The sequence below is a fragment of the Gadus macrocephalus genome, chromosome 6 (genome assembly GCF_031168955.1).
Source record: "Gadus macrocephalus chromosome 6, ASM3116895v1".
Classification (NCBI taxonomy): Eukaryota; Metazoa; Chordata; class Actinopteri; order Gadiformes; family Gadidae; genus Gadus; species Gadus macrocephalus.
This window is the reverse complement of record NC_082387.1, coordinates 16299494-16323369: the sequence shown is the minus strand read 5'-3', so window position 1 is coordinate 16323369 and position 23876 is coordinate 16299494. Positions and strand designations below refer to the sequence as shown.

At 44.5% G+C, this 23876-nt stretch overlaps 2 protein-coding genes across 5 annotated transcripts in view; both read right to left on the bottom strand.

Moving 5' to 3' along the window:
- sh2b3 (SH2B adaptor protein 3) overlaps positions 1-17618 on the bottom strand; it is a 37879-nt gene extending 20261 nt beyond the window's left edge. For 2 of the 3 annotated variants that reach the window (XR_009526292.1, XM_060054530.1), the window contains exons 1-2: positions 17259-17618; positions 5354-6604 (exon numbers count right to left, since the gene is read on the bottom strand). Coding sequence is in view for 2 of the 3 variants with exons in the window: in XM_060054530.1 (XP_059910513.1) it covers positions 5354-6577 (1224 nt within the window). In the remaining variant the exon portion in view is untranslated. Of the gene's footprint in view, positions 1-5353; positions 6605-7823; positions 8423-17258 lie in introns of those variants that run through there. The other variant, XM_060054531.1, reaches the window with a different exon arrangement.
- A 954-nt stretch (positions 17619-18572) lies between these two features.
- pheta1 (PH domain containing endocytic trafficking adaptor 1) lies at positions 18573-22213 on the bottom strand. Of its 2 annotated transcripts, XM_060054534.1 has the most exons (3): positions 22071-22213; positions 21498-21639; positions 18573-20987 (listed from the first exon to the last, which is right to left on the bottom strand). In XM_060054534.1, the coding sequence occupies exon 3, from the start codon at positions 20962-20964 to the stop codon at positions 20089-20091; it is 876 nt and encodes a 291-aa protein (XP_059910517.1). In that variant the 5' UTR covers positions 20965-20987; positions 21498-21639; positions 22071-22213; the 3' UTR covers positions 18573-20088. The 2 variants fall into 2 exon arrangements, with proteins under 2 accessions (XP_059910517.1, XP_059910518.1); XM_060054535.1 differs by lacking the exon at positions 21498-21639 and having other exon boundaries at positions 22071-22186.
- Positions 22214-23876: the final 1663 nt, after the last annotated feature.

Sequence of the window (23876 nt, the reverse complement as noted above, 5' to 3'; positions counted from 1 at the left end):
TGCCAAGATCAGTTTAACTACACAAAGTTATGTCTATATGCATGTTATCCAAACATGGTAAACAAAAATGCCTTTTCAAACATGTCTGATAAGATCGCAAATCCTGGCAATGGAGTGGAAAAGTGGAACAATTCATGATATAGAGCTATAGTTTATATGGAGTCAAGTTATTAGGGGTGTAACAATACATGTATTCGTATTGAACCGATTCGGTACGGACGTCACGGTTCGGTGCATGGATTTACACGGAGAATACACGGTATACATTAAATAAAACTGCTGTGCAAATGAATTAATGTAATGCAGAACTAATGTTAGATACGCGAGTTCTTCAGGGACAACTAAACTGCACTCCTGATTTGCGCCTAGGTGGCCGAGCGTGTTATGGTGCATAACACGTCGGGTTCTCTGACGTCTCTGGTATTTCCAAAATGAGATCCGAAGTGGGGATTACCTCAGCCATGGTTGAGAAGGAAATGTGGGAAAAGAACTTCGGCTTTGACTCCCTCAAGTACATGAACCGCGACATGGAGGAGAAAGGGATTAGCCCGCTGCCCGCTTCCGAGGCACCAGGCGCTGCGGGGCTCCGGTGGGAGACAATCCCTTTCTCCTCAATGTCGCGGTTCAGTCTACTTCAGATTGTTGTGGAATTGGAAGAACAAGAGACGTCGGAGAGCCCGACGCAGTCGTTTGAGATTCATAATATCATCTGGAGGCGCACACAGCTTTTGGCTGTGATAATATATATTGTATAATCTAGATATCCATTGTATAATATGATATTATTTAGATACAGAGCTCCAGGAGTCCCGCTGGAGCACCCGGAGTGTTCTAGAATATTTCCAGAACACGGCCAAAAGCTGTGTGCGCCTCTCCATTGCGTTACATCCACTGTAAACACGAGCGCATGGTACCGTGGCCGCAAGCTGCTCAGAGCCACACCCCCACCCTCCACCTTGACCCGCCTCTAAAAATATATTTTTGTGGAAAGCTCATTGGGGTACTGGCTCGTAGTGGCTGTTATTCTGGTTACTTTGCACTTTCATAAATAAGACATGCTGCATTTTCAGTTTTTTAACTGATTGTCTTATTTTGTTTACAAGTTACGGATGGAGTCTAGAGATGATATGGGGTACTTATTGTTTACTGTTTACATCTTAGATTACACAGCTGTGTAATCTAGCTCAGGGGAGAGACTGTATGACACAAGGTGGTACAACATGAGACATGCACAATAAAAAAGAATTGCCTTCTGTATTTTTGTTTTTTCTTTTCCCTTCATTGTCCTGAACTCGTACCGAACCGTGATGTCTGAACCGAGGTATGAACCGAACCGTGACTTCAGTTTACCACCGCTACAAGGTATGTCACTATGTACATATAAATATACAAAGCGATATATCATCAAATTCGGCATGACTTAACAATGCTATGTCCAATAATTAAAACCGTAATAACTCATTTATGTTGTGTGTAAGCCAAGCATCCGGGGGTCAGAACACTGCAAAATGTAGCTGGATTAGGCCTAAATGCTAGCTGGACTATATTCCAGGCCTATTCCAGCTCACTTTTGCTGTGTTCTGACTTTGAGTGGCCTCTAGGCCCTAGATGACCAGATCCACTCAAAACACAAGGAACTTGGCATTGGGTTAAAGGGGACATATTATGAAAACAACTCTTTTCCTGGGATTTGGGTCTCTGGAGCTCCCACACGCATACAAACTTTGAAAAAAGTCTTTACATGATTATTTGAGTGAGATATGCTTTTCTGAAAGTACCCCACCTACAGTTACCAAACAAGCCAGTCAGTTTCGGTGCCCAGTTGAATATTACCTCCCACTTCCCCACTCCCCTCCAATCAGAGCATAGCAACGATTTTGTGGACCAGCGGACGAACAGCTCCGGCGGGTGGAACTCGGCGGCAGCCCTGCAGCTCAGCTCCAGGAGTACAATCCCTTTCTCCTCCGGACTGCCGCCAAAGCTTCGGCGGCAGTCCGGAGGAGGAGACATGGAGGAGAAAGGGATTGTACTCCCGGAGCTGAGCTGCCGGACTGCCGCCAAGCTACCCCCGCCGGACTGCCGAAGCTTCGGCAGTCTGGCAGTTCCGGTGGTGTACTCCGGGAGCTGAACTGCGCTGAACCGCGCCGGCATATCCGGCGCGGGGAGCTCGGTGGCAAGTTCGGCAGCTCAGCTCCCGGTGTACAATCCCTTTCTCCTCCATGTCACGGTTCATGGACTTCAGAGAGTCATGGCTACAGACACCAGAAACAGCGCATTCTGAATGGACTGAAACAGAGGGGAATAGCGGTAGACAATATTTTTTTTCCTAAAAGCTATTTCCAGCAAACAGCTTGAAAAACATGTTTTCTGGAACTCAAATACTATGTTTACTTGTTGGGAAAACACCATAATTTGTGTCCTTCAAATAATCCATGTTATTTGATCCCTGTATTTGCTTCAACACATCACAACGAAACTACTATTCAATTCAATACTAGTTCTAATGTAATCATCAAGAGAATAGCAAAGAGAGTGCACAAAAGTGAGAGAGCATACACAAGATAGAGTCATTTCATGAGAAAGATGCACAATATAGAGAGAATGAGAGAGATAGAGAAGGAGAGGGTGAGTACTGTATGCATAAATGTCTGCAAGCTACTCCACAGCTCTCCTGCCTTTTAAGGCGATATACTAGCCAAGACTACCCTGTCTGGATTCCCTTCCCCCACACTCAGACACACACTTATGCGCACACACATGCATGCACACACTATATAAATGAGGACATTTTGTTAGTAAAAACATTGCAATTATTAAACACAACAGACCAGATTCCAAAACTTAACACACACACAAATACACACAAACACAAAAACCCACGCACACACAGACACACACACACACACACACACACACACACACCCACACACCCACACACCCACACACCCACACACCCACACATCCACACACACACACACACACACACACACACACACACACACACACACACACACACACACGCACACACACACACACACACACACAGCCAGGCTTGTCTCCATCATTGCCTGAACCCCACACACATTATTAAGGCAGCAGCTGGGTAAAGAGTGCAGGGCTGCTAAATATAAAACTGTGCATAGTGGCACACAAACAGTCACACACACAATTAGACATGTATAGGGCAACATTCAGAGTGGCCTCATCCAATAAAAACATGCGCACACACACACACACACACACACACACACACACACACACACACACACACACACACACATACCCTTTTCATAATGCCGTGCCAAAAACAAACTTGCACACACCCTGAAGAGACACAACTTGTGCTTCCAACGACCTTTAGGCCAGGGTAGCGTTGAGTCTGATCACTGTGAACTAGGGATGTGGGACTGATGGATATATGAGTTCTGTATGTGGGACTGTTAGATCTGTGAGTTCTGGTTCTGTGAGTTCTTTACTTCTGGATCTGTGAGTTGTGTACGTACGTGGGACTGCTAGATCTGTGTGTTCTGGTTCTGAGAGCTCTTTACTTCTAGATCTGTGAGTTCTGTATGTGGGACTACTAGATCTGTGAGTGCTGGTTCTGTGAGTTCTTAACTTCTGGATCTGTGAGATCTGTATGTGGGACTGCTAGATCGAGGATCTGGGGGGACTGGGTGGGTCTGAAACACTCTTCATCTGGAGCCGCTGGGACACTAGCACAGAGTGGCTAGCACTGACCCGCTAGCACAGACTAGCGATTCACTTATTGTGTGTGATGGTGGTGCGTTGTATGAAGGGTGGAGCGATTCCAGACAGTGGAACAAAAAAACACAAATAGCATTCTGCTGATTCGGAGAGGAGCTTTTCTGCTGCTGCTATCATCATCATTGCCCCCCCCTCCCCCAACTCCTCCAGCACACACACAAATACACAACACACACACACACACACACACACACACACACACACACACACACACACACACACACACACACACACACACACACACACACACACACACACACACACACACACACACACACACACACACACACACACACACAAACACGGAAAAAGAGGTGCACAAGGCTGCATTACCAAAGGACAGATCTAGTGAAAAATAATGCATTCTGTTTGAGTTGTGTTATGGGGCAGTAATATTCAGTTTGCTGTCTGCTGTCGATGGTTTTTAAATGTTGAGGTTACCTCAACAAACAGGAAACTGTGTAGGAGGCACATACACAGTACATTCTGTACATTCTGTCTCGCAGATCATCACAGCTACTTGACCACAAGTTGCCAATATGAAGAAATGTTCCAATTCACTTTTGACTAATTCTTTTCTGAGTATTTTATTTTGAATGTGAGTTATATTCTGGTATTAGTTTGACCCATACCTGTAACCAAACGTCTAATATGCAATGCCAATATAGCTTAGTAAAATATATGCAAGTGACATGAAGCTTCTGTAGAAAAAATGAATAAAGGATTCAAAGATATGGTAATAGTCGTTGTTCTCCCACACCGAGGCCATTTGCACCACTTTTTGGCACTTCCCGCTCACCCGTACGGCCTACTGTATAATCAATGAGCAGAACTGAATGGTTAAAATAAAACAGTTGAGAGAAATGCGAGATTGCTTGAAGGTGGAGGGGAAGCCCCAGAGACTAAAGCAGCTGGAAACAGGAAATGTGTGTGTGTGTGTGTGTGTGTGTGTGTGTGTGTGTGTGTGTGTGTGTGTGTGTGTGTGTGTGTGTGTGTGTGTGTGTGTGTGTGTGTGTGTGTGTGTGTGTGTGTGTGTGTGTGTGTGTGTGTGTGTGTGTGTGTGTGTGTGTGTGTGTTAATTGATATAAATTTATAGGTCAACATTTGCTTTCGAAAACAGAGCCGGCCAAAACAACACAGGCATAGTGCAGAAGCCTTTGTGAATTAATTTTAAGATTGAAGAAGAGGAGTAGCATCACCAACTCAAATAAGGAAAATACCGCTTAATTAATGTTGACAGATGTAACAAATCAATGAATGAATGCATGAATGGACTGATGTATTTGGACTGATATATGACCGTCAAAGTGCTTAACAAATGTAACGCCTCACATGCACTATCAACAAACACACTCACACACAGATTGCACTGTCAACCACAGATGGGGACAACTAGCTCATCATAAGCAGCAGTTATAAGTTAGTAGGACGATCAAACCAGCAACCCTCAAGGTACCAGACAGAGCCCAGTGTTTTTGGTGTGTCACCATTAACCTTAAAGAATGAACCAAAAAGCGTTATCTAAACCACCTCCTATGTAGTCTTTGAGGACGTGGTCCATAATGCGTGTCACATAAAGGCCTCATACCTTCGGAGGATCATAAAGCTCCAGCTGGTACCGCTCCCCTCCGCCTCCGTGCGTGTCCCTGGTCCTCCTGACCAGGAGGCGGCAGCGCTGCCAGAGGGGCGAAGTGTCCGAGATGGTGTCCTCCACCAGCAGGTACCTCAGTTGACCCTCCTTACAACAGCTGCTCGCCTCTGCGCGCCTCTGCAGCCCGCCACGTCTCCAACGGAAGCGATCAAAGAACTGAGCGGCCCCCATCGACCTGCGCTGCGGGCTGCTGGGGGCCGTGGCTTCAGGGTTGGAGCCGGAGGAGGAGGAGGAGGAGGAGGAGGTGACTGGAGAGGAGGCTAAAAGAGGGGTCTCCTCCTCCGCCGCTGAAGACACTCCTCCCACCCTGTCGCCGTTCACGCGCGGACCGCCGGCGTCGCCGTCGGCGGCGGCGCTGAGGGGGGACGCGCCGGGCTGTGGCGCCGGGGGGACGGGGCGGCTCTTGAAGAGTGCACTCACGCTCTGTTGGATGTGCCGCACCGAGAAGTGTGTGACCTCGGCGTGCGCGGGCCCGGAACCCGTGGCGTCACAAGAGTACCGTTCGGTGGCATGGCAGCGATCCGTCCCAGAGATCCCCTCGCTGCTGAGGCTGCGGATCAGCGGCAAGACCCTGCTGCCGCAGCGCATCGGACCCAAGAGCGCCCCCGGGCTCCCCGACATGGGGCTGGGCGCCGAACAGCGCAGGGGCAGCTCCTGCTCCCGAATCGGCGCGTGAGCCTCAGCCTTCGGCGGGAGAACGGCGAAGAGCGAGGCGCCACTCAGCCGCCTCGCCTCCCGGTAGTCCAGGGCGTTAATGTTGTTGTTTGCCAGCCGGCAGCCAATCACGGCCTGCGGGGGGGAAGGGAAGGGAAGGCCCACCGGAGCGGGGGGGGGGCTGCTCTCGTTTGCGGCGGGGCAACCGACGGTGGGGTGGAGGGCTTCTGCTCCATCCTTGCCCACCTCGTAGCAAAAGTGCTGCTGGAAGAGTTGGGTGAACTGCTTGGAGAAGGTCTCTGGTGTGATGGCGTCCTGCGGCGGCTGCTCTCTGGCGAAGCTGCCGTAGTGTCGGGCCAGCTCCCGCGCAGTGGCTATAGCGTGCAGCTCGCAAAACTCCCTCCAGCCTCTAGGGGGAGCTGCCAGGCCCGGGCCTCCGCCTTCCCCTCCTCCCGGTGTGGCGGTGGTGGTGGTGGTGTTGGCTGGATGGACAGTGTTACCATTCATTGCAGTAACCAGACCGTCTGAGAATCACTGCGGACAGAGAGGCAAGGTGTTACAGAGGAACCAAATTTAACATAACATTAGCCGAGACAAGTATACATACGCATTCTTTCAGCATGTTTCAATAGAACTGGTAGGATATGTAGCAGTGAAAAGTGAACTTGTTTACGCAAAATATATTGCGATAGACATAGTAGTTTCATTTTTACAACAATCCACCACACATAACGCCTCACAAACCAGACCATATTGCTTTGCTCATTAGGTTAGGGTTGGGTTAGTGTTACTTGATGCAAAGTAATCTGTCCGTTGTCTGTCAGTCAAACATACGTTGCAGCCGATTGGATAAGCTTCAGCCGCTCGAATCCTGAGTGCCGAATTTCCAAAGGAAACGCTGTTGTTGAATGTTACCGCTACCATTTTCATCACTTAAAAACAGTTTTGTGCAAATATAACTAATTCCAAAGCACAATAAATAGTATAACATTAATCAAGTAATTGGAGAACTGTCAAACTGCATTACTCAGTGGGTTCACTGATCGGCCGACTAATTCATGTTCTGAGTGTGTTGGGCCGATTCCTGACTAATATTTTGAGGGAAAACCAGAGGTGAACTTGTGAAATTAAGGCTGGCTTGTGTCGGTAGAAAGCTATGGTCTAAAAATGTCTGCACCTCAACACATATTAGCATTAGCATGTACTTAAGGGCAGGAACAAATAGATTAACTTCTTAAAAGATGGAGGGGGGAGTACCCTGTCTATCAAATATATGTTTTAACATTCCCAAGCAGTTCCCTCATGTGCACGGCACAACAAATGGACTAAAGCTATAGTTAAGGGGGATTAGTGGAAGGAAGGAAACATTCACAAAGACGAGAAGAAAAAAGGCTGATGCAAGACCTGAGTTTATGGTGCATATGCAGAAGCTATGGTTGATTATAATGCTGAATCAGCATTCAGTATTGAAGACCGCTGAAGACCTTTTGAATCTTAACTGTTTTAAACAAATATATTTGATACTTTGACAATGTTGACACAGTAAAATGTGTTTAAAAACAAAACATTGGGAATTCTATAAAAAAAATTGACAATATTGTGTTAGTAGTATATTTTTAACAGAAAGTAAATAACACAAGATATTTCAATTTCTCTGACCCAGATAGAGATGTGTTTTCTTGGCGCCATAGCTTATTCCTAAGGTAAATCCCAAGATAAATATTATCGAGAAGGTCAATGTGTGCCTACATACCAATAAGTCCTCCTCCGGCGCTGCAGAGAATGCTCTATGCTAACCAAGGGAAGTAACAATGCAATTGTGTATGTTGGTGTATGTTGGTGTGCGTGTTTGTCGTGTGTGTGTTTCCATGTTTGTGTGTGTTAGCGCGCATGGAGGGGTGGGTGGGGAGGGGGGTAAGAGGGGTTGCACTTGCTCACTGTGGTTCAACAGATCAGAGCAAACCCGCCCGATATTAATGGCGAGGTGCGTGTGTGTGTGTGTGTGTGTGTGTGTGTGTGTGTATATGTCTAAGTGGGTCTGGCCCAAACATGGAGCGAAACGTGTTTTTATCTCCTCACCAATCGCCCCTCTTCCCTCCTTGACGCAATGTTGTTTGCTGGTCGCGCCAGACAAAAAAGGACATGTGGACGACACTCGCGCTGTCACGGGACACATTTTTTAAACTTCTAAATTATCTTCTAAATTATCGCCGGGCATATCTGGGGAAGACGCACGTCTTTTGGGGGTGGACTACTTGGCATGGTGAAAGGTTGCGTCACCACCCCTGAGTTCCTGGAGGAGTCGTGCCCGACAACAAGCGAGGCCCTTCCTGTGTGCGGCTTAGGGCACGCTCAGAGTCTACGCCCCCCCCCCCCCCCCCCCCCCCCCCCCCCCCCGCGCCCCCAACTGCTGGCCCCCCCGCTAGCCGGTTTCTATCTGCGTGGCCAGCCCAGCCATGACTCAGCACTGGATGGCCACATGCACAGACACACGCACACATGCATGCGTTGCGTGCAGACCCAAGACGACACTTCCTCTCTGCATCCCTTCGCGGGGGTGTGGGGGGTGTTCTGCGGTCTGCGTTCCCATGGTTTTTCCGTTTTCTTTTTTTATCGTCTTCTTTTTCTGTTTGATGTGTGTCAGATAGGGGCTCCCCAGATGTTGGTGGAGCCCGCCCTTCTGCCCTCACTGAGACGCTGCATGCCGGAGACGGAGGGGATGCACGTTTAGGCCGAGACACGAAGGCGGAGATCTGTTGACACGTGGTCATCTGACGCTGATTGTATAACTTTTGCTTTGTCGGGACGAGGCTGGATTTAGGCAGATTATCCAAGAGTGAGCATTCCCTGCTCTTATTCCTTAATAATATAGTAATATATCTCTTCTTTCCTGCCTGTTTTCTGGAAGGTTTACATGGTAGAATCGTTTGAAAACATAGGAAAACACAAGAGCAGTGGTTGTTTCTAACCATCCATAGTTAATGAGAGGGCAGAACATACACTCTGCTGTATATCATTCTGTGTGTGTGCATCTTGGAAATAGGAACAGCAATCTTCACACTATAGCTGTGCTGCGCCAATTCACACACTAGAGAAAAGGCCATGGCCACATTCAAATTGCTGAGAAGTAGTTTCGGCGACCAATCGTATTCTTAAGCTGCTTCGACTGTTTCAACTTTTGATGTATGGGCAGTGGTGGAAATTAGCCAACAAACAGGAAGCGGGTCGTTATCTATGTACATCATATGCTAGCCTTGAATCTAGGCTTTATTTGAATGGGCTGCTGGCAATAAATCTGATTCCTGAAGCAGCATGGCTAGAGGCTAAATTAATACTGCAGTATATAACTGCAGTACTACTAAAGCTTTATAACTGCTATAAAAGTGTGTCAACGATAACCTTTTATTTTTTTCCAATCACAATTCCTTATATCAATCCCTTTTGACTTTAATTAACTTACAATATTTAATTTCACCTATTTATATTTTACAAATTATAATAAACTGAGCGTATAATGGGGCTATTATGTCTGCGAAACACCACTCCTGGGAACTATCTTAGATAGAAACATATTATTAAACAACTCAACGTCCTTTTAGTCAATCCAAACACTAGAAAACCACAGAAAAACATGTTGATTTGACTACTTTGAGTACACATTGAAGGAGAACAATCCCTGCAGCACTCCATACAAGCGCCCATTTTCCCTTTAACCAACGCAACGGAAGTCAGGACTCAACATGAGCTGTATGTGTGAGGGTGCGGGTGCCTATCACTAAACATCATTGTTTCACATCTGGCTCACAACCTGCAGTCTACCTGTCGAACCACTTTCCACAGAGCGCTATCTTACGATGGCATGACTCATCTGATGAGTCAGAGAACTAGAATGGCATGCCATTATATGGGGGTTCATACCAAAAAATACAACCATGACGACTAGCGGTCCACATCTGTGCTCTGACCGAAGCCGTAGACTACAAGATAAGATAAAGAGAAAGACACACACACACACAAAATAAATGTATGGAGAACGATAACAGTACATAGCCACACACAGTCACTCACACACAGAAGCACACACACACACACACACACACACACACACACACACACACACACACACACACACACACACACACACACACAAATGCAAAATGGGGATTGAGAATTATCAGTGGTGGTGGTGGAAGCACTGTTGCAGGGTGGACCTATTTATATCTCTGAGGTTGGTATCTACTCTCACACACCACTCGCTGCTCCCTGCTATGCCCCACTGGGAAGATGTGTGTTCGAGGCTTTGAAGAGAGGTGGACATACACATAAAACCTATTCTCCATTATAAGGTCATCAGGACCTGTACGCTGATATAAATACTAAATAGCATGAATGAGTACACAGAAATATATGTGTGTGTGTGTGCGTGCGTGTGCGTGCGTGTGCGTGCGTGCGTGTGTGTATGTGTAAAAGAGAGATCTGTATTTGTCTGTCTGTTGCTGAAAAAGCGAATTACTTGAGTAAAAGCATTGCTCGAATGCTTTTTGCGTGCAAAATGCTTTTTGAGAACAGGGAAAGGCCTTAACACGGGTGATGAAGTTAAATGATTATCTCTGACAATAGCCCACATCCTCCTGCCCTTCATGCAGCGCTGACCTCGTTACCAACTTCAGTCCGGATCAAATCTGTTGCTCTCAAATCAATTCGTCTGCACGCTATTGACTCTTAGCGACAGCACAGAGCCAAGAGTCGACTTTCCAGGAAGAAGAAAAAAAAAGGACTGAAAATCACGAGTTGTCGGTGTTACAACCGTCAACCTGTTCTTCGAATCACTCAGCTTGGCTTCTTTCGAAAGTGAGGGGTGAGACATATAATGAGCAAGCAAGGTGAAGTGTCCCACACACACAGAGAGAGAGAGAGAGAGAGAGAGAGAGAGAGAGAGAGAGAGAGAGAGAGAGAGAGAGAGAGAGAGAGAGAGAGAGAGAGAGAGAGAGAGAAAGTAAACGGAAGTGAAGGAGGAAGTGAGAAAACAGAGATAGACAAAAGGGAGAGTGTCCAGGTGGTCGGCTTGTAAGCCAAGAGCTCTGAGGGCCAACCTGTGACAACAAGAGGTATGCACGTGGGAGTATACTACGACAGCAAATTTTTTAAAATAATATTAAATATACTCCAATTATTTGGACAGTACCGGCACAACCCAAACGTTTTTAAGAACTGATTAATTAAAACTCGGAATTGCTAGAAGAAGCGCCCGTATGACAAGGGTCACATGCTGACATGCTCAGTCGGAGGCGTGGGAAGTGGCGAAGGAGCGCTCCAGCCAAAAAATAACAGAGCGTCCTCCATAATTGAGGAACACATTTTGAAGGAGGAAGCGTTACTGAAACACAAGATAACCTCAGCCTTATACTTCCCAGAGCCAGAGGGAAGCATCAGCTGATCTGGGGAGAGAGAGAGAGAGAGAGAGAGAGAGAGAGAGAGAGAGAGAGAGAGAGAGAGAGAGAGAGAGAGAGAGAGAGAGAGAGAGCAATTATCTGAGTGAGTGAGTGAGTGAGTGAGTGAGTGAGTGAGTGAGTGAGTGAGTGAGTGAGTGAGTGAGTGAGTGAGTGAGTGAGTGAGTGAGTGAGTGAGTGAGTGAGTGAGTGAGTGAGTGAGTGAGTGAGTGAGTGAGTGAGTGAGTGAGTGAGTGAGTGAGTGAGTGAGTGAGTGAGTGAGTGAGTGAGTGAGTGAGTGAGTGAGTGAGTGAGTGAGTGAGTGAGTGAGTGAGTGAGTGAGTGAGTGAGTGAGTGAGTGAGTGAGTGAGTGAGTGAGTGAGTGAGTGAGTGAGTGAGTGAGTGAGTGAGTGAGTGAGTGAGTGAGTGAGTGAGTGAGTGAGTGAGTGAGTGAGTGAGTGAGTGAGTGAGTGAGTGAGTGAGTGAGTGAGTGAGTGAGTGAGTGAGTGAGTGAGTGAGTGAGTGAGTGAGTGAGTGAGTGAGTGAGTGAGTGAGTGAGTGAGTGAGTGAGTGAGTGAGTGAGTGAGTGAGTGAGTGAGTGAGTGAGTGAGTGAGTGAGTGAGTGAGTGAGTGAGTGAGTGAGTGAGTGAGTGAGTGAGTGAGTGAGTGAGTGAGTGAGTGAGTGAGTGAGTGAGTGAGTGAGTGAGTGAGTGAGTGAGTGAGTGAGTGAGTGAGTGAGTGAGTGAGTGAGTGAGTGAGTGAGTGAGTGAGTGAGTGAGTGAGTGAGTGAGTGAGTGAGTGAGTGAGTGAGTGAGTGAGTGAGTGAGTGAGTGAGTGAGTGAGTGAGTGAGTGAGTGAGTGAGTGAGTGAGTGAGTGAGTGAGTGAGTGAGTGAGTGAGTGAGTGAGTGAGTGAGTGAGTGAGTGAGTGAGTGAGTGAGTGAGTGAGTGAGTGAGTGAGTGAGTGAGTGAGTGAGTGAGTGAGTGAGTGAGTGAGTGAGTGAGTGAGTGAGTGAGTGAGTGAGTGAGTGAGTGAGTGAGTGAGTGAGTGAGTGAGTGAGTGAGTGAGTGAGTGAGTGAGTGAGTGAGTGAGTGAGTGAGTGAGTGAGTGAGTGAGTGAGTGAGTGAGTGAGTGAGTGAGTGAGTGAGTGAGTGAGTGAGTGAGTGAGTGAGTGAGTGAGTGAGTGAGTGAGTGAGTGAGTGAAAACAGTGCTCCTCTCTCAAGGAGGAGGATCAACCTCGATGTAATGGGGCACTATTGAATAACACACATAACTATGGTTGTGACTTCCGTAGAGTGCACAAAGGTCATGGGGCCATTCTTCTAATAAGCAGCAATCTTCATTTGATGACGATATTAAAATGGGGTTTAATAACATGAGCTCACCTTTTTCCTCCACCCCAGTCTCTTGGTGGCCTTACTGTCCCACCAGGCCCAAAGTTTCTTTATTACCTATCCACTAGTCAATGGCTTAAATACATAGGTCTACGTATGTCAGCAAAACACCACATTGGGCAACATTGGGCCTTTGTTTGCCTCGACTTTTCCAAAACAATGCTAGCTCAAACCCCAAAACAATGCCGCCATTCTTAAGGCCTACAGAGACAAGTCCCCGGCCACTCTGGCCATTTCCTGTGGTCTGGGAATGAAGGAGAGCATTGGGGAAAGAAAGAGGCTGTGCTAAATGGCCTCGGACTGAGGGAGAAAACAGAATTGTGGCAGGGAACCACCAAGTGTAGCATATTGAAAGGGTGATGCGGAACGTTGAGCAAGTAAAGGAATTGTGACTTTAGAGAACTGTATCTGAGGCCATGCACGCGTGTGCGTGTGTGTGTGTGTGTGTGTGTGTGTGTGTGTGTGTGTGTGTGTGTGTGTGTGTGTGTGTGTGTGTGTGTGTGTGTGTGTGTGTGTGTGTGTGTGTGTGTGTGTGTGTGTGTGTGTGTGTATGTGTGTGTGTGTGTGGGTATTGAACGGAAAAGGTTAGAAGTCTTCCACAACAAGGTAATACGTCAACATTGATATTTAAACCACACCAGGCACACTCTTTATTCACACTTGTTTAAAGTGAGAGGAAGGTGATACTTCCTGTATAAACTGGTTACATTCCAGAGGAAAAAAAAGGGTTTGTACAACACTTCCAGCTGTCAAGCAATGACAAATACACAATATCTGTGCAGTCGCTCAGCCTCTCATTAGCCGAACAGACGCTGGCACGTCGAGTAAAAAACAAAATACAGGGCGAACAGACATAATGACAGAGAAAGATACAAGTATGACGGGCTGAGAAGTGAAGAAAAAAAATTTAAGAGAGGAGAGGAGGAAATAGGAGAGGACCACTCCTCACCTTTTCCCTCCCCACTAGAGTAGAGCAGAGTAGAGTTGAGTATAGTAGAGTAGAGAAGGGAAGAGGATAGAAGAGGAGGAGGGTAGAGAGGAGAGGAGAGAAGAGAGGAGAGGGGAGAGTAGGGGAGGGGAGGAAAGGAGATAGGTGGGAGACATAGGCCCAAAAAACATGTTCAGTCTGGACTAGACTGTATTTTTGAGCTTTTTTCCAAGAATCTAATTTCCAACGGACAATTTCTGAATCTTTTTACAGTCATCAAAATACAGTCATCATTAGCCACTAGGCCTACTCAGCTAATATCGTTTAACATCCGTAATTCTGCAAAAGCTTTCTGAATCACGCTTTCATGCGTAACGACTTCACTAACCTAAACGCACGCGCACAGACACACACACAAACACTTCTCTTACTTGTTATGTATTGGATACATTTACATTTGAGTCATTGTCATGTATTTGATAACGATGAAATTTGAGTCATTGTCAAGTATTGCATACAGATTAAAAATGAGTCATACGTTTGTTTTTAAGTATGTGTTTGTGTCTATCATTTTCTCTTGCTTCTTTTCTCTCACAAGTGTGCACAAATGGTGTGAACAAATGACCTCCCAGGTCCTTCCTCCTAAATCTATGACCAGAATCTTCTCCTACAGCCTATTTTTATCCATCTCCCGCACCCTCTCTTTCCTTTCCTCCCTTCTCTCCCTCTCTTCTTGTCTTAGGCCCCAGGGGCCTCTCGGGATCAAGTCCCTTCCTGGCGGTCTCATCAGTGGAATTCCTAGAAGCCGGGGGCGAGCGGAAGTGCAAGCATGAGATTAACATCTCGGTCGGAGGCACAGAGCCATGCGTGACAGTCTGATCTGCTGCTGATAGCTACGGCTGAAGACCTGCCCGAAAACTAACCTACAATACACTCTGTGGGCTGTGGCGGAGTATGTACGTAGCCAATAGGCTCTTTAACAGTTTACAAACAATGGTGACGTATGCAGGGTACGTGCGCAATGAGGCAACGTGCATACGGCAACGGCATAGTGCCGTGGCTTACAAAGCACCCAGCATAGATCAGGAATTCTACCTGAACAAATTGACTCTGAAGAATGATGACCAACTTTCAGATCCATGCACATGCACAGTTAGTGAATAGGTAGGTAGAACACAAAAGCAAATGGCCCAGTCTACAGATATATTCACAAATTTGCTTGAGAAACCTAGTGTATAGACCAGATACTACAACCATACAATTCACTGGCTCTACTATGTCCCGTTAAACATCAAGTTTCCGTACTGGCGATGTCAAGAGACAATTATGAAATCGAAAAAATTATTTTGCTTGATCTACTGTTGATAACTTCTATTTGACTCTGAAAATATGTAAAACGGAACTAGGCTTTGTTAACGGGACATGGACAGAGCTAATGACTCACACAATGCTTACGACAACGTTATCTTCGGTCACGTGCAGAACATCAAAAAAACATTTCCGAAACTCAGTTTTCGGTCTTGAAATCCTCCCCACCCAAGGACAATTGTCGACAAGAGGCTAAAAGGATTTTGGTCATATTGACATCGAATAGGCCTGATTCCTGAAGCCATAGGACGTTGCCGGTGGCTCTGAATGTTCGTGGTCCTGACAGAATTCCTTAGAACAAAATGTCAGCTGGTAGGATATCAATCAAACAGACACAGAACAACTGGTCATTTTGATGCTGCCAACTGTTTTAATTAAATGTACAGTATATAGTCTGATAATCATCTGAATGAATGGGGCACAACGTCACTTCTACAAATGCATGCACATATTGAGTCGATACACACACACAGACCGAAAAGGTCTGTTGTTCAATAATCAAATTTAAAAACTAGCCTAGAGGCCGCTTATGGCTGAAATGCTGTCTCAAAGATGTCCGGATATAGGGTATTGAAGAGTTGTGGTGTGTGTGTGTGTGTGTGTGTGTGTGTGTGTGTGTGTGTGTGTGTGTGTGTGTGTGTGTGTGTGTGTGTGTGTGTGTGTGTGTGTGTGTGTGTGTGTGTGTGTGTGTATCTGAGACTATGTGTGTCTGTGTGTCAGTGTGTACCTTCACTTTCTGGGTGTTGTGTCAAAGAGCTGGGACATATTCATTATGGTCTGGAGCGGTATAGAGTGATCGGATGGTAAAAGTGTTTACAGGAATATGCACTACATTTGCCATAAACTGCATTGCCTCTTTTTGCAATGTGTTTTGAATCGAGTCAGTTGGAGACAGTGGTCGTTTAAAGAACAATAAAGCTTAGTTTAACTATTTGGTTACCTATCCTTCAATAATATTTTTTATTTGCTATTCTAAATCTGACTTGCTTATTATGAACGGGTCATCAGCATTGAAATTACACTGGCTGTTGAACCGATAAACTCACTGGATGTCCGTTAAAATCATCTCAACTTCGACCCCATAGGAAAGGAATAATAAACAAAGTAATGCAAACTGTTTTAGCTGCTGTTATCCACAAGTAGGACTACACAGTACACACACGCACACACTGGCACACACACACGCGCACACACACGCTCACACACACGCACACACACACACACACGCACAAAACCACATGTATTCATCATTAGGCACATATGGATGGAAATGGAATGTAGCTTGTGTGGGTGGGTGCTTTGGTAGAACTATAACCGCACATGTAGACCTAGTAGCTTACTATTTTATCCTAAATATGGATATGCATGACGATTGGGTGCTTTCGCGTATTATCGTCCAATCGTACTATTACGGGACACGGACACTCACATGATGGCGCACACTCGTCCCATGATTATTTTACTACAAATTCACATTGAAACTGAAAAGTCTTTCTCACTAAAATGTACAAAACATTTACTTATCATTTTCAATGCAAACCATCTATTAGACTGTACAAACATTCATATATTATCCACAAACAATGGCACAGCCACATAGTAGCCATAGCCAATATAAGCAATTCCATGATGATTTAGTTAATCTCCCTAAAACCCGTTATGACCAGTAGACTTAAAAGGCAGCACATAAATAATGAAAACAAGGCCAATTAAGCAAGCATTACTGTGTAATAACAGTTGAAAATCACTTAGGGGGTACAGGCCAGTACGTTTTATACGATATTAGGCCTACAATATACGGCCGAAGGTCTAACAATACCTTCTATAAAGTAAGGAGCCCTTTAAACGCAAACACCATCACACAAACATTAAGATAATTCGACGAATAAGCGGGTCAGTAAATGTATATGTCTACTTTAAAACTGTACACAAATTAAGTTTGTCCCGTTGGTATGCCTTTCTATAAGGTTCAGAGGCGTTTTTGAGTGTCCCGGGCGGCGTGTAGATGTAACTTGGAAACAACATGGGCACTTTGTGTCAGAGGGCTTTTCTATTGACAACATACTCACGTTCTCCGTTATCTTGGACAGGCACCCACCACTGCACGACGACAAACCAGAAAGTTGGACTTCGCATAACGGAAATGCGTTGCGAAGCATTTAAAGTACTTCAAACAGACGTCGTCGTCGGTGAAGAAGACATACACATGGAATAGAAATGGAACTTGCATGCTACATCTTCTGCTAGCACCTCTATCGCCTTGAATACATGCAGTAGATCCCTCTTCACCCAAACTTTCAGGAAGGAAACTTATGCGCGGAAAAAAAAAGTGGCGACTCGTCAAAATGTGCCGCGAGGTCCGCGCGCTCCTAATGCTTCAATAGCGTCAAATGGCTACCAAAGTAAAAGTCGATCAAGCTAAGTACCGTTAAAAATCCACGGAAGCTAACTTTCATTTGTGTATTACTAACGTTAAACTTTTCTGGATATACTTTGCCTTTACAATATTGTTTTGTCTTTTAAAAAAAAATTCGTCGTTCATCAGTAGCTTTTTGAAGAATTCGACGCAGTGCTTTTATTTTGTATATAATGGTAGTAGCATAGCGGTAGTGGCTGTATTAAAAGTGTTGTCTTGACTAACTAATTTCGTTTCCCATATTCCCAATGAATCCACCATCAAATGTGTGAACAATGACGACAAAACGAGAAAGATGCTAGTCAATATTAATTATGTTGACATTTGTTGTCATTCTTTATAATTGTCTGATTTACATCGTAGATCCGTTCGCATTGGGGTACATATTATAGTTACAATAAGTACAATTATAAACATTCAAATAAAGTAAAAAAAGTATGTTACCAAAACCATTGACATTTAGTTAGTAGACCCCATTTAAGTTATGTAGATAGATACAAAGAAATTAAAATTGAATACCTTAAGTATAAATAATTTGTATCTAGGAAGGGCATGATTTTAAACGATCAATAGCCTGAACAATAATATGAAAAATATTAAATAAACATCTGAAGACCAATATGTTAATGCCCACAAAACCTGTAAGCTCTAAAGTTGATTAAGTGAGACACCTGGTGGTCATTGTTTAAAATAGCACAAAATATTGTGGTTCTAAAATATTTTTTCGGGTTTTCTACCAGAATCCCCCATCCACCTTTCAATATTATTTCATTTGGCCATTCTACAATACAAACCTAAGACTGAAGCCAATTATTAAGTAAGTAAATAATCACAATTAGACAATGACAATGATCTTAATTGTTCTTCATTGATCTGGTTACTTCATTAATATGTTCAGATTAGTCTATTAAATTGCCCTGCATATTTTTTGGTACAATTATTGAAAACATGTTTTCATGTAGAAGACTTACGATTAAATTCTACTATTTATTAAGTCACATCCACTCCAGATAACCTTCAAATCTGTAAATTACATTTAAAAAATGTTACTTTTGAGACACTCACCAACCCACCAACATTTACATTCAAACTGAAATCCAACATTATGTCAAGAAACCTTGTGTTGGATTGGATTAATTGGGCTAAAGCAAAAACACATTTTATTTCTCATCTAACTACTCTTTCCAATAATAAACACTGATAGCTTTGTTCACTTAAGCAGGTTGAAAATACTCAGCTATTGTCACAAACCAATTGCGGATTGGGAGGCTTGGATAATCAACATAATATATATTAATCAGTAGAAAAATAATGAACACCCCCCCCCCACACACACACACACACACACAGAGACCGTAATAATAACAAGAGGGGATGTTCAAGGCATATGTTAATTTATTTTTATTAAACTCTTGATAATATTGAAACAATGGTAATTTAACATGATTTTCAGTTTTCAGGTGAATGCTATATGTTAGTAGGCATTGAATACAATTAGAGCAAACAACAAAATGTGTGTCTAAGGAACCACATTCTCTTAACGCCCACAGGCCATTTACCAGAACAAATGCAGTAGTGTTTCTACAAAACAAAGATACAAACATACACTAAAATGAGCAAACACGTTAAGAAATGACACCATAAACCATCACCACCTTGAATGACTGGAAAACAAACAGCAGTTAAGTGACAAATGTTGAGGACACAGCATCATGTAGCTGCTGGCAAAAAAGAGCTAAAAATACCAGGGAAGCGGGGCTCTTAGCAAGGCGTGTAGCTGGCACTGGGGTCCCTAGCGTCGGCAGAGTTGTTACGCTCCCTGACTGTAAGCACCAATAGCCTGCAGGCTGAAGCTCACCCTGATACGGAGGTTAGCCAAGGGCCATTTCACCCCCGGTGTCGGGAGAGGAGTGTGACGGGGGGAAGCCCAAGAGCATCATCATTGCCATCTCACACAAAAGACCAAACAAAACGATGGCTGTTGTAGTAGAACTCTGTCTATCAATAATATAAAAAAGCGTGGAATAATACAAAATACAAAATGTTATCTTCTTTGGCCCTTTGATTGGGTAAGAATAAGACCATATGATGGTGGAAATTTGTTTCTAGAGGTCAAAGATGTCACAAATATAAAAAGTCCTCATCAGTCCCAAAAGATCATTGATATTTTAGTTAAGGTGCCTAACATTGTAGCATCTCTTATCAACCTGTTTACTTGGCACCGCTGTTAAAGTGAAAAGTTTCTGTTCTCCTTATTTGGTCGGGTTTACACAAGTAAATGTATTCCTCTGTGACAGACAAAGGAAACCCCTTCCTATCATTTTAAAAACCAACTTCATTCAGGCATGGTCCCTTATCACTCTGGTTGAGTTTGATTTCAATATGTCTGTAATGCGAGGAACATCGGAGTAGAATGTGTTGGAAGGAATGACGTGAAATCAAAAGCATGTAAAGAAGTGTTTTTTTGTTGGTTTGTTTTTCAATCATTGGCTCTGTAGCCACTCCCCTCTGAGCAGCTCCACCTCCTGGCCGTACCACTCATGGAGCTTTGAGAAGCAAACGGTCCCAGGCGAGACCGGGCTCTCCAGGGATGCTCCTCTCCTCCTGGGGGGCACCGGGGGAGGCCGGCTCCCATCAGCCCCGCTCCCAGAGCCCGGATAACCGTCCCAGGGCACACCGGAAAGGGCCCCGTCCCCGAAGCCGTTAGTCAGCGCAGCAAGCGGCTTGCTCCACGCTACTCCATTCTCTCTAGAGGGCCCTAAGGGGAGATGGGTTTCTTCCTGGACACTCCTCTGGCTGGAGAACACCGCCGCCGAGAGAGCTCCACCGGACGAGGAGGATGAAGACGTGGAGGAGGCAGAGGATGCTCCAGATCGGGTGCGGGCCAATGGATTTCGCCTGGCAGATTTGGACTTCACCAGCGGCCCCCCGGGAGCGGCCGCAACCAAATCGCCTCTGCTGGCCTCCTGGATCTCCTCCAGCTGCCTCTCCAGCTCCTTCACCACCAGTCGCATGTAGTCAAAGCTGGCCCGGGACAGCGCCTTCACCCACGACTCCATGGCCGCTTGGTTTTCGGCGGCCATTTTGTAGATACGGGCTTTGGCGCAGTCGAACTTGATGGCGAAGGCGAACTCCTCGGCCGACTCGCACAGCTCCACGGTGCATCCTTCCAGAACGATGACGCCGATGGGCTCCCGGCTCTCGCGCTCCTCAAAGTAGAAGAGCATGTTGCCCTTCAGGATGAACCAGCGGCGGTGGTAGGCCGTGTTCCTCTCTCCCTTCTTGACAAGGAAACCCGTCTTGTCAGGCGGGGACTCACAAGTAGCATAGTGCGCTACGCTGCGTTCGTTCAACTTCATTCTGCCTCCGAGGATTTTTCAATCTAGATTTGATGGAAAGAATACATAGGTTTAACGTATTGACCACATACGTATTTATAAGTATTGCACCTCTATTGCGCTATTGACCTAAGTATTGATCTAATAACTGTTTAGTATTCAGTTAGTCTATATGTCAAGGTCAAGATGCCACCCTACAGCCAAGGTCATTGCTATAGTTATATAATTGTGAATTTGTAATGAATGTATGTGAATATATGGCCAACAAAACATTGCATTGTTGGTGAATATATGATGTGAGAATTTGAATCTAAATAAATCTCATTCTTTAATTGGATCAAGCAACATGTGAAAAACCCAATGATCCCATACGCTTACAAAGCATACACACACGTATTCAAATAAATAATATTCCCTTATATATAAGCAAAAATAATTGGTTCAATAACTGGCTACTGAAGATAAGGAACCAAACGCTACTCACCACACAAGAGAAAAGGCATAGGCTTACACGAATGGCTTTGTAATACAAATGTTAGTTTAAATACACTTACGTCTTTATTTCATTGACGCCTGCACCTCTCTCGAGGGGCTATTTGGCGTAACGGCGTAACGTTACAAGTCAACATCTCGCATCCTTTCTGGTCTGTTTCTTCTCAACAGTATTTTGTATAGAACTCCGATGCATCGGAATCTCTGCAGACAAGATGTTAGACAACACACCTCTTATTGGTATGCACATCCGCATTTAGTTTGAAGTCACAGAACGCAGAGTTCCAAGTTTCCCAGTAGTTAAATGCATTCTTATTCAGGAATGATTCACCATCATTGGTCACATGCTTTTGACACATCAGCTCTTACACGGCCGCAAATAAATCGTGATACTTCTTCACAGTCTGGAAATGTTTCAGGGTCAGAATCCTGTGTGATTGTGTTTATTATTAGCTAGCTTGTGATGGCTACATGCGAAAAACAATCTTGAGGCATTTTTTTATAACGATACACTGTCAGCATTTTTAGGGAACTTCGCTACAAACAACCACTTTGCTACTTTTTAACGTTAAATTGATGTTCACATACATAGTCATTAGTCACGCAGCACCCGTTAGATAATCGGCGTTCTGTACCTAAAGCAGCGGCCGTCTTCCCTCTCTCTGTCAGATATTTTCATCAGGATTTATCCTCCTTTTCCCTTCATCATGTTCCTGCCACGTGACCACGATAACCAAGGCTGTTGGTGCGCGCTCCCGTAGACGCGGCACAAGGCAGTGTACGCGCTCAGTTAAAAAATATACTATTATCTTAAATTAATTAAAGTAACTACATGCTGCATTATTGATAATTAGTTAGTTGTCGGCTATATGATGACATAATACATATTATATATATAATATAATATGGGGGTTTTGTATCCTCCATTGTCCCACATATTAGTGTGTTTCTCCTCCTGTAGCTATACCACAGCTCCATTGTAATATTTTGGTGTAAGTGCTGGTTTACAAAATAGTGACCAAGAAGCCACTATGAAGGACACTTGCCCAAGTATCTCCAAATGAAACCCATTAGCCCATTGCTCCTGCTGTGTTCCATCGCTAATCGGTGTGTATTGTGCTGCTCCTGGAACATGCTAAGAAAGCCCTTGGCATCATTGATCATTGGGATACTGCTGGAGTCAGTTCAAGTATTTAAAGATTTCTACCTTTTTACTGTCTTGATATCATCAACTGGATTTGTTTAAAGGAACATTTGGCAATTAAAGTATGTAAACATCCAGCAACACTATTTAGATACAGGATATTCAAAGATCACACTAAGGAGCAAATTGAAGAATAGCTGTGTATGTATTATGAAAAAATACCCAATAAAGAATGAGGAGTTTACAATGGGTTCCCCTCAATGAAAACAACAATAACAGCAATAAACATTGCACATTTTCAAACAATCATACCGACAGACACAAGTTTTAAGTGCAAAGTGTGTACATCTCACAATTTATTTTCCATATCCAACAGTTGATCACGTTTGTGGATACACACAATAACACACATCAGTGATATCTGCTTGACCTTTCATACTTCTTTAAGATCCTTCTTAATTGTTCCAGGATTGGTCGGTCAAGGTGTCCAATGAGAACTAGGCTACTTGGTTGCTTTCAGTAAGTGTTTGCGAAGGGTTAGTTTGGATGTTCTTCTCCATTGGATGTTTTGCCCCTATCCAACGTTGTTGTTGTTTGTATCCAAAAACTCGTAATAAAACATAAAGGTCAATTCTAAAGGCCTATAGCCTATGCCTTGTAAGTCAAACTTTTGTTTTAAATATCACCAAGATACACAGAAAAAACATCCGTTTACGAATTGTGTGAAACAGCGACTGTCAAACTAGATGCCTTAATTGGGGTTTTGATTTGGTTTCTAAGCCAATAAAAAATTTGATATCAGTAAAACACCTCTAATCAACATCACCAACATTGTTTTTCCGACACCGTTGTGGAAAGGAAAAGCATTCAAAAAGATCAACATTTCCTTAGCACGGCTGTTTATGTGAACGATGTTCATTTTGGACCCCGTCAGCACAGCTCGCCTTATTGGTTGGTCCATAGTTTGCTTCTTCCCCATTATGATAATTGCTTATCTATTATGTGTCTAGCCCTACTCTCTATTGTTTGTGCCCTGACCTAGGAAATGATTAAAATTAATCGGATTAGCGGCAGGAATAAAGGTAACCATATTCTTATCATAATTGGAAATAGATTGGGGGGAACTGGGACGGGTTTATCATCAGTTATGTGTCAATTTGGTCACCCTGTCCAACTGTCTTCTCCAGGGAGATGCATAGAAAATAAACACAGTGATGGGAGGACAACGTGAATGAGTCAGTCATGCGGTCATTCAAAGTCATGCCTCGCCCCCCCACCCCCCCCCCCCCCCCCCCAC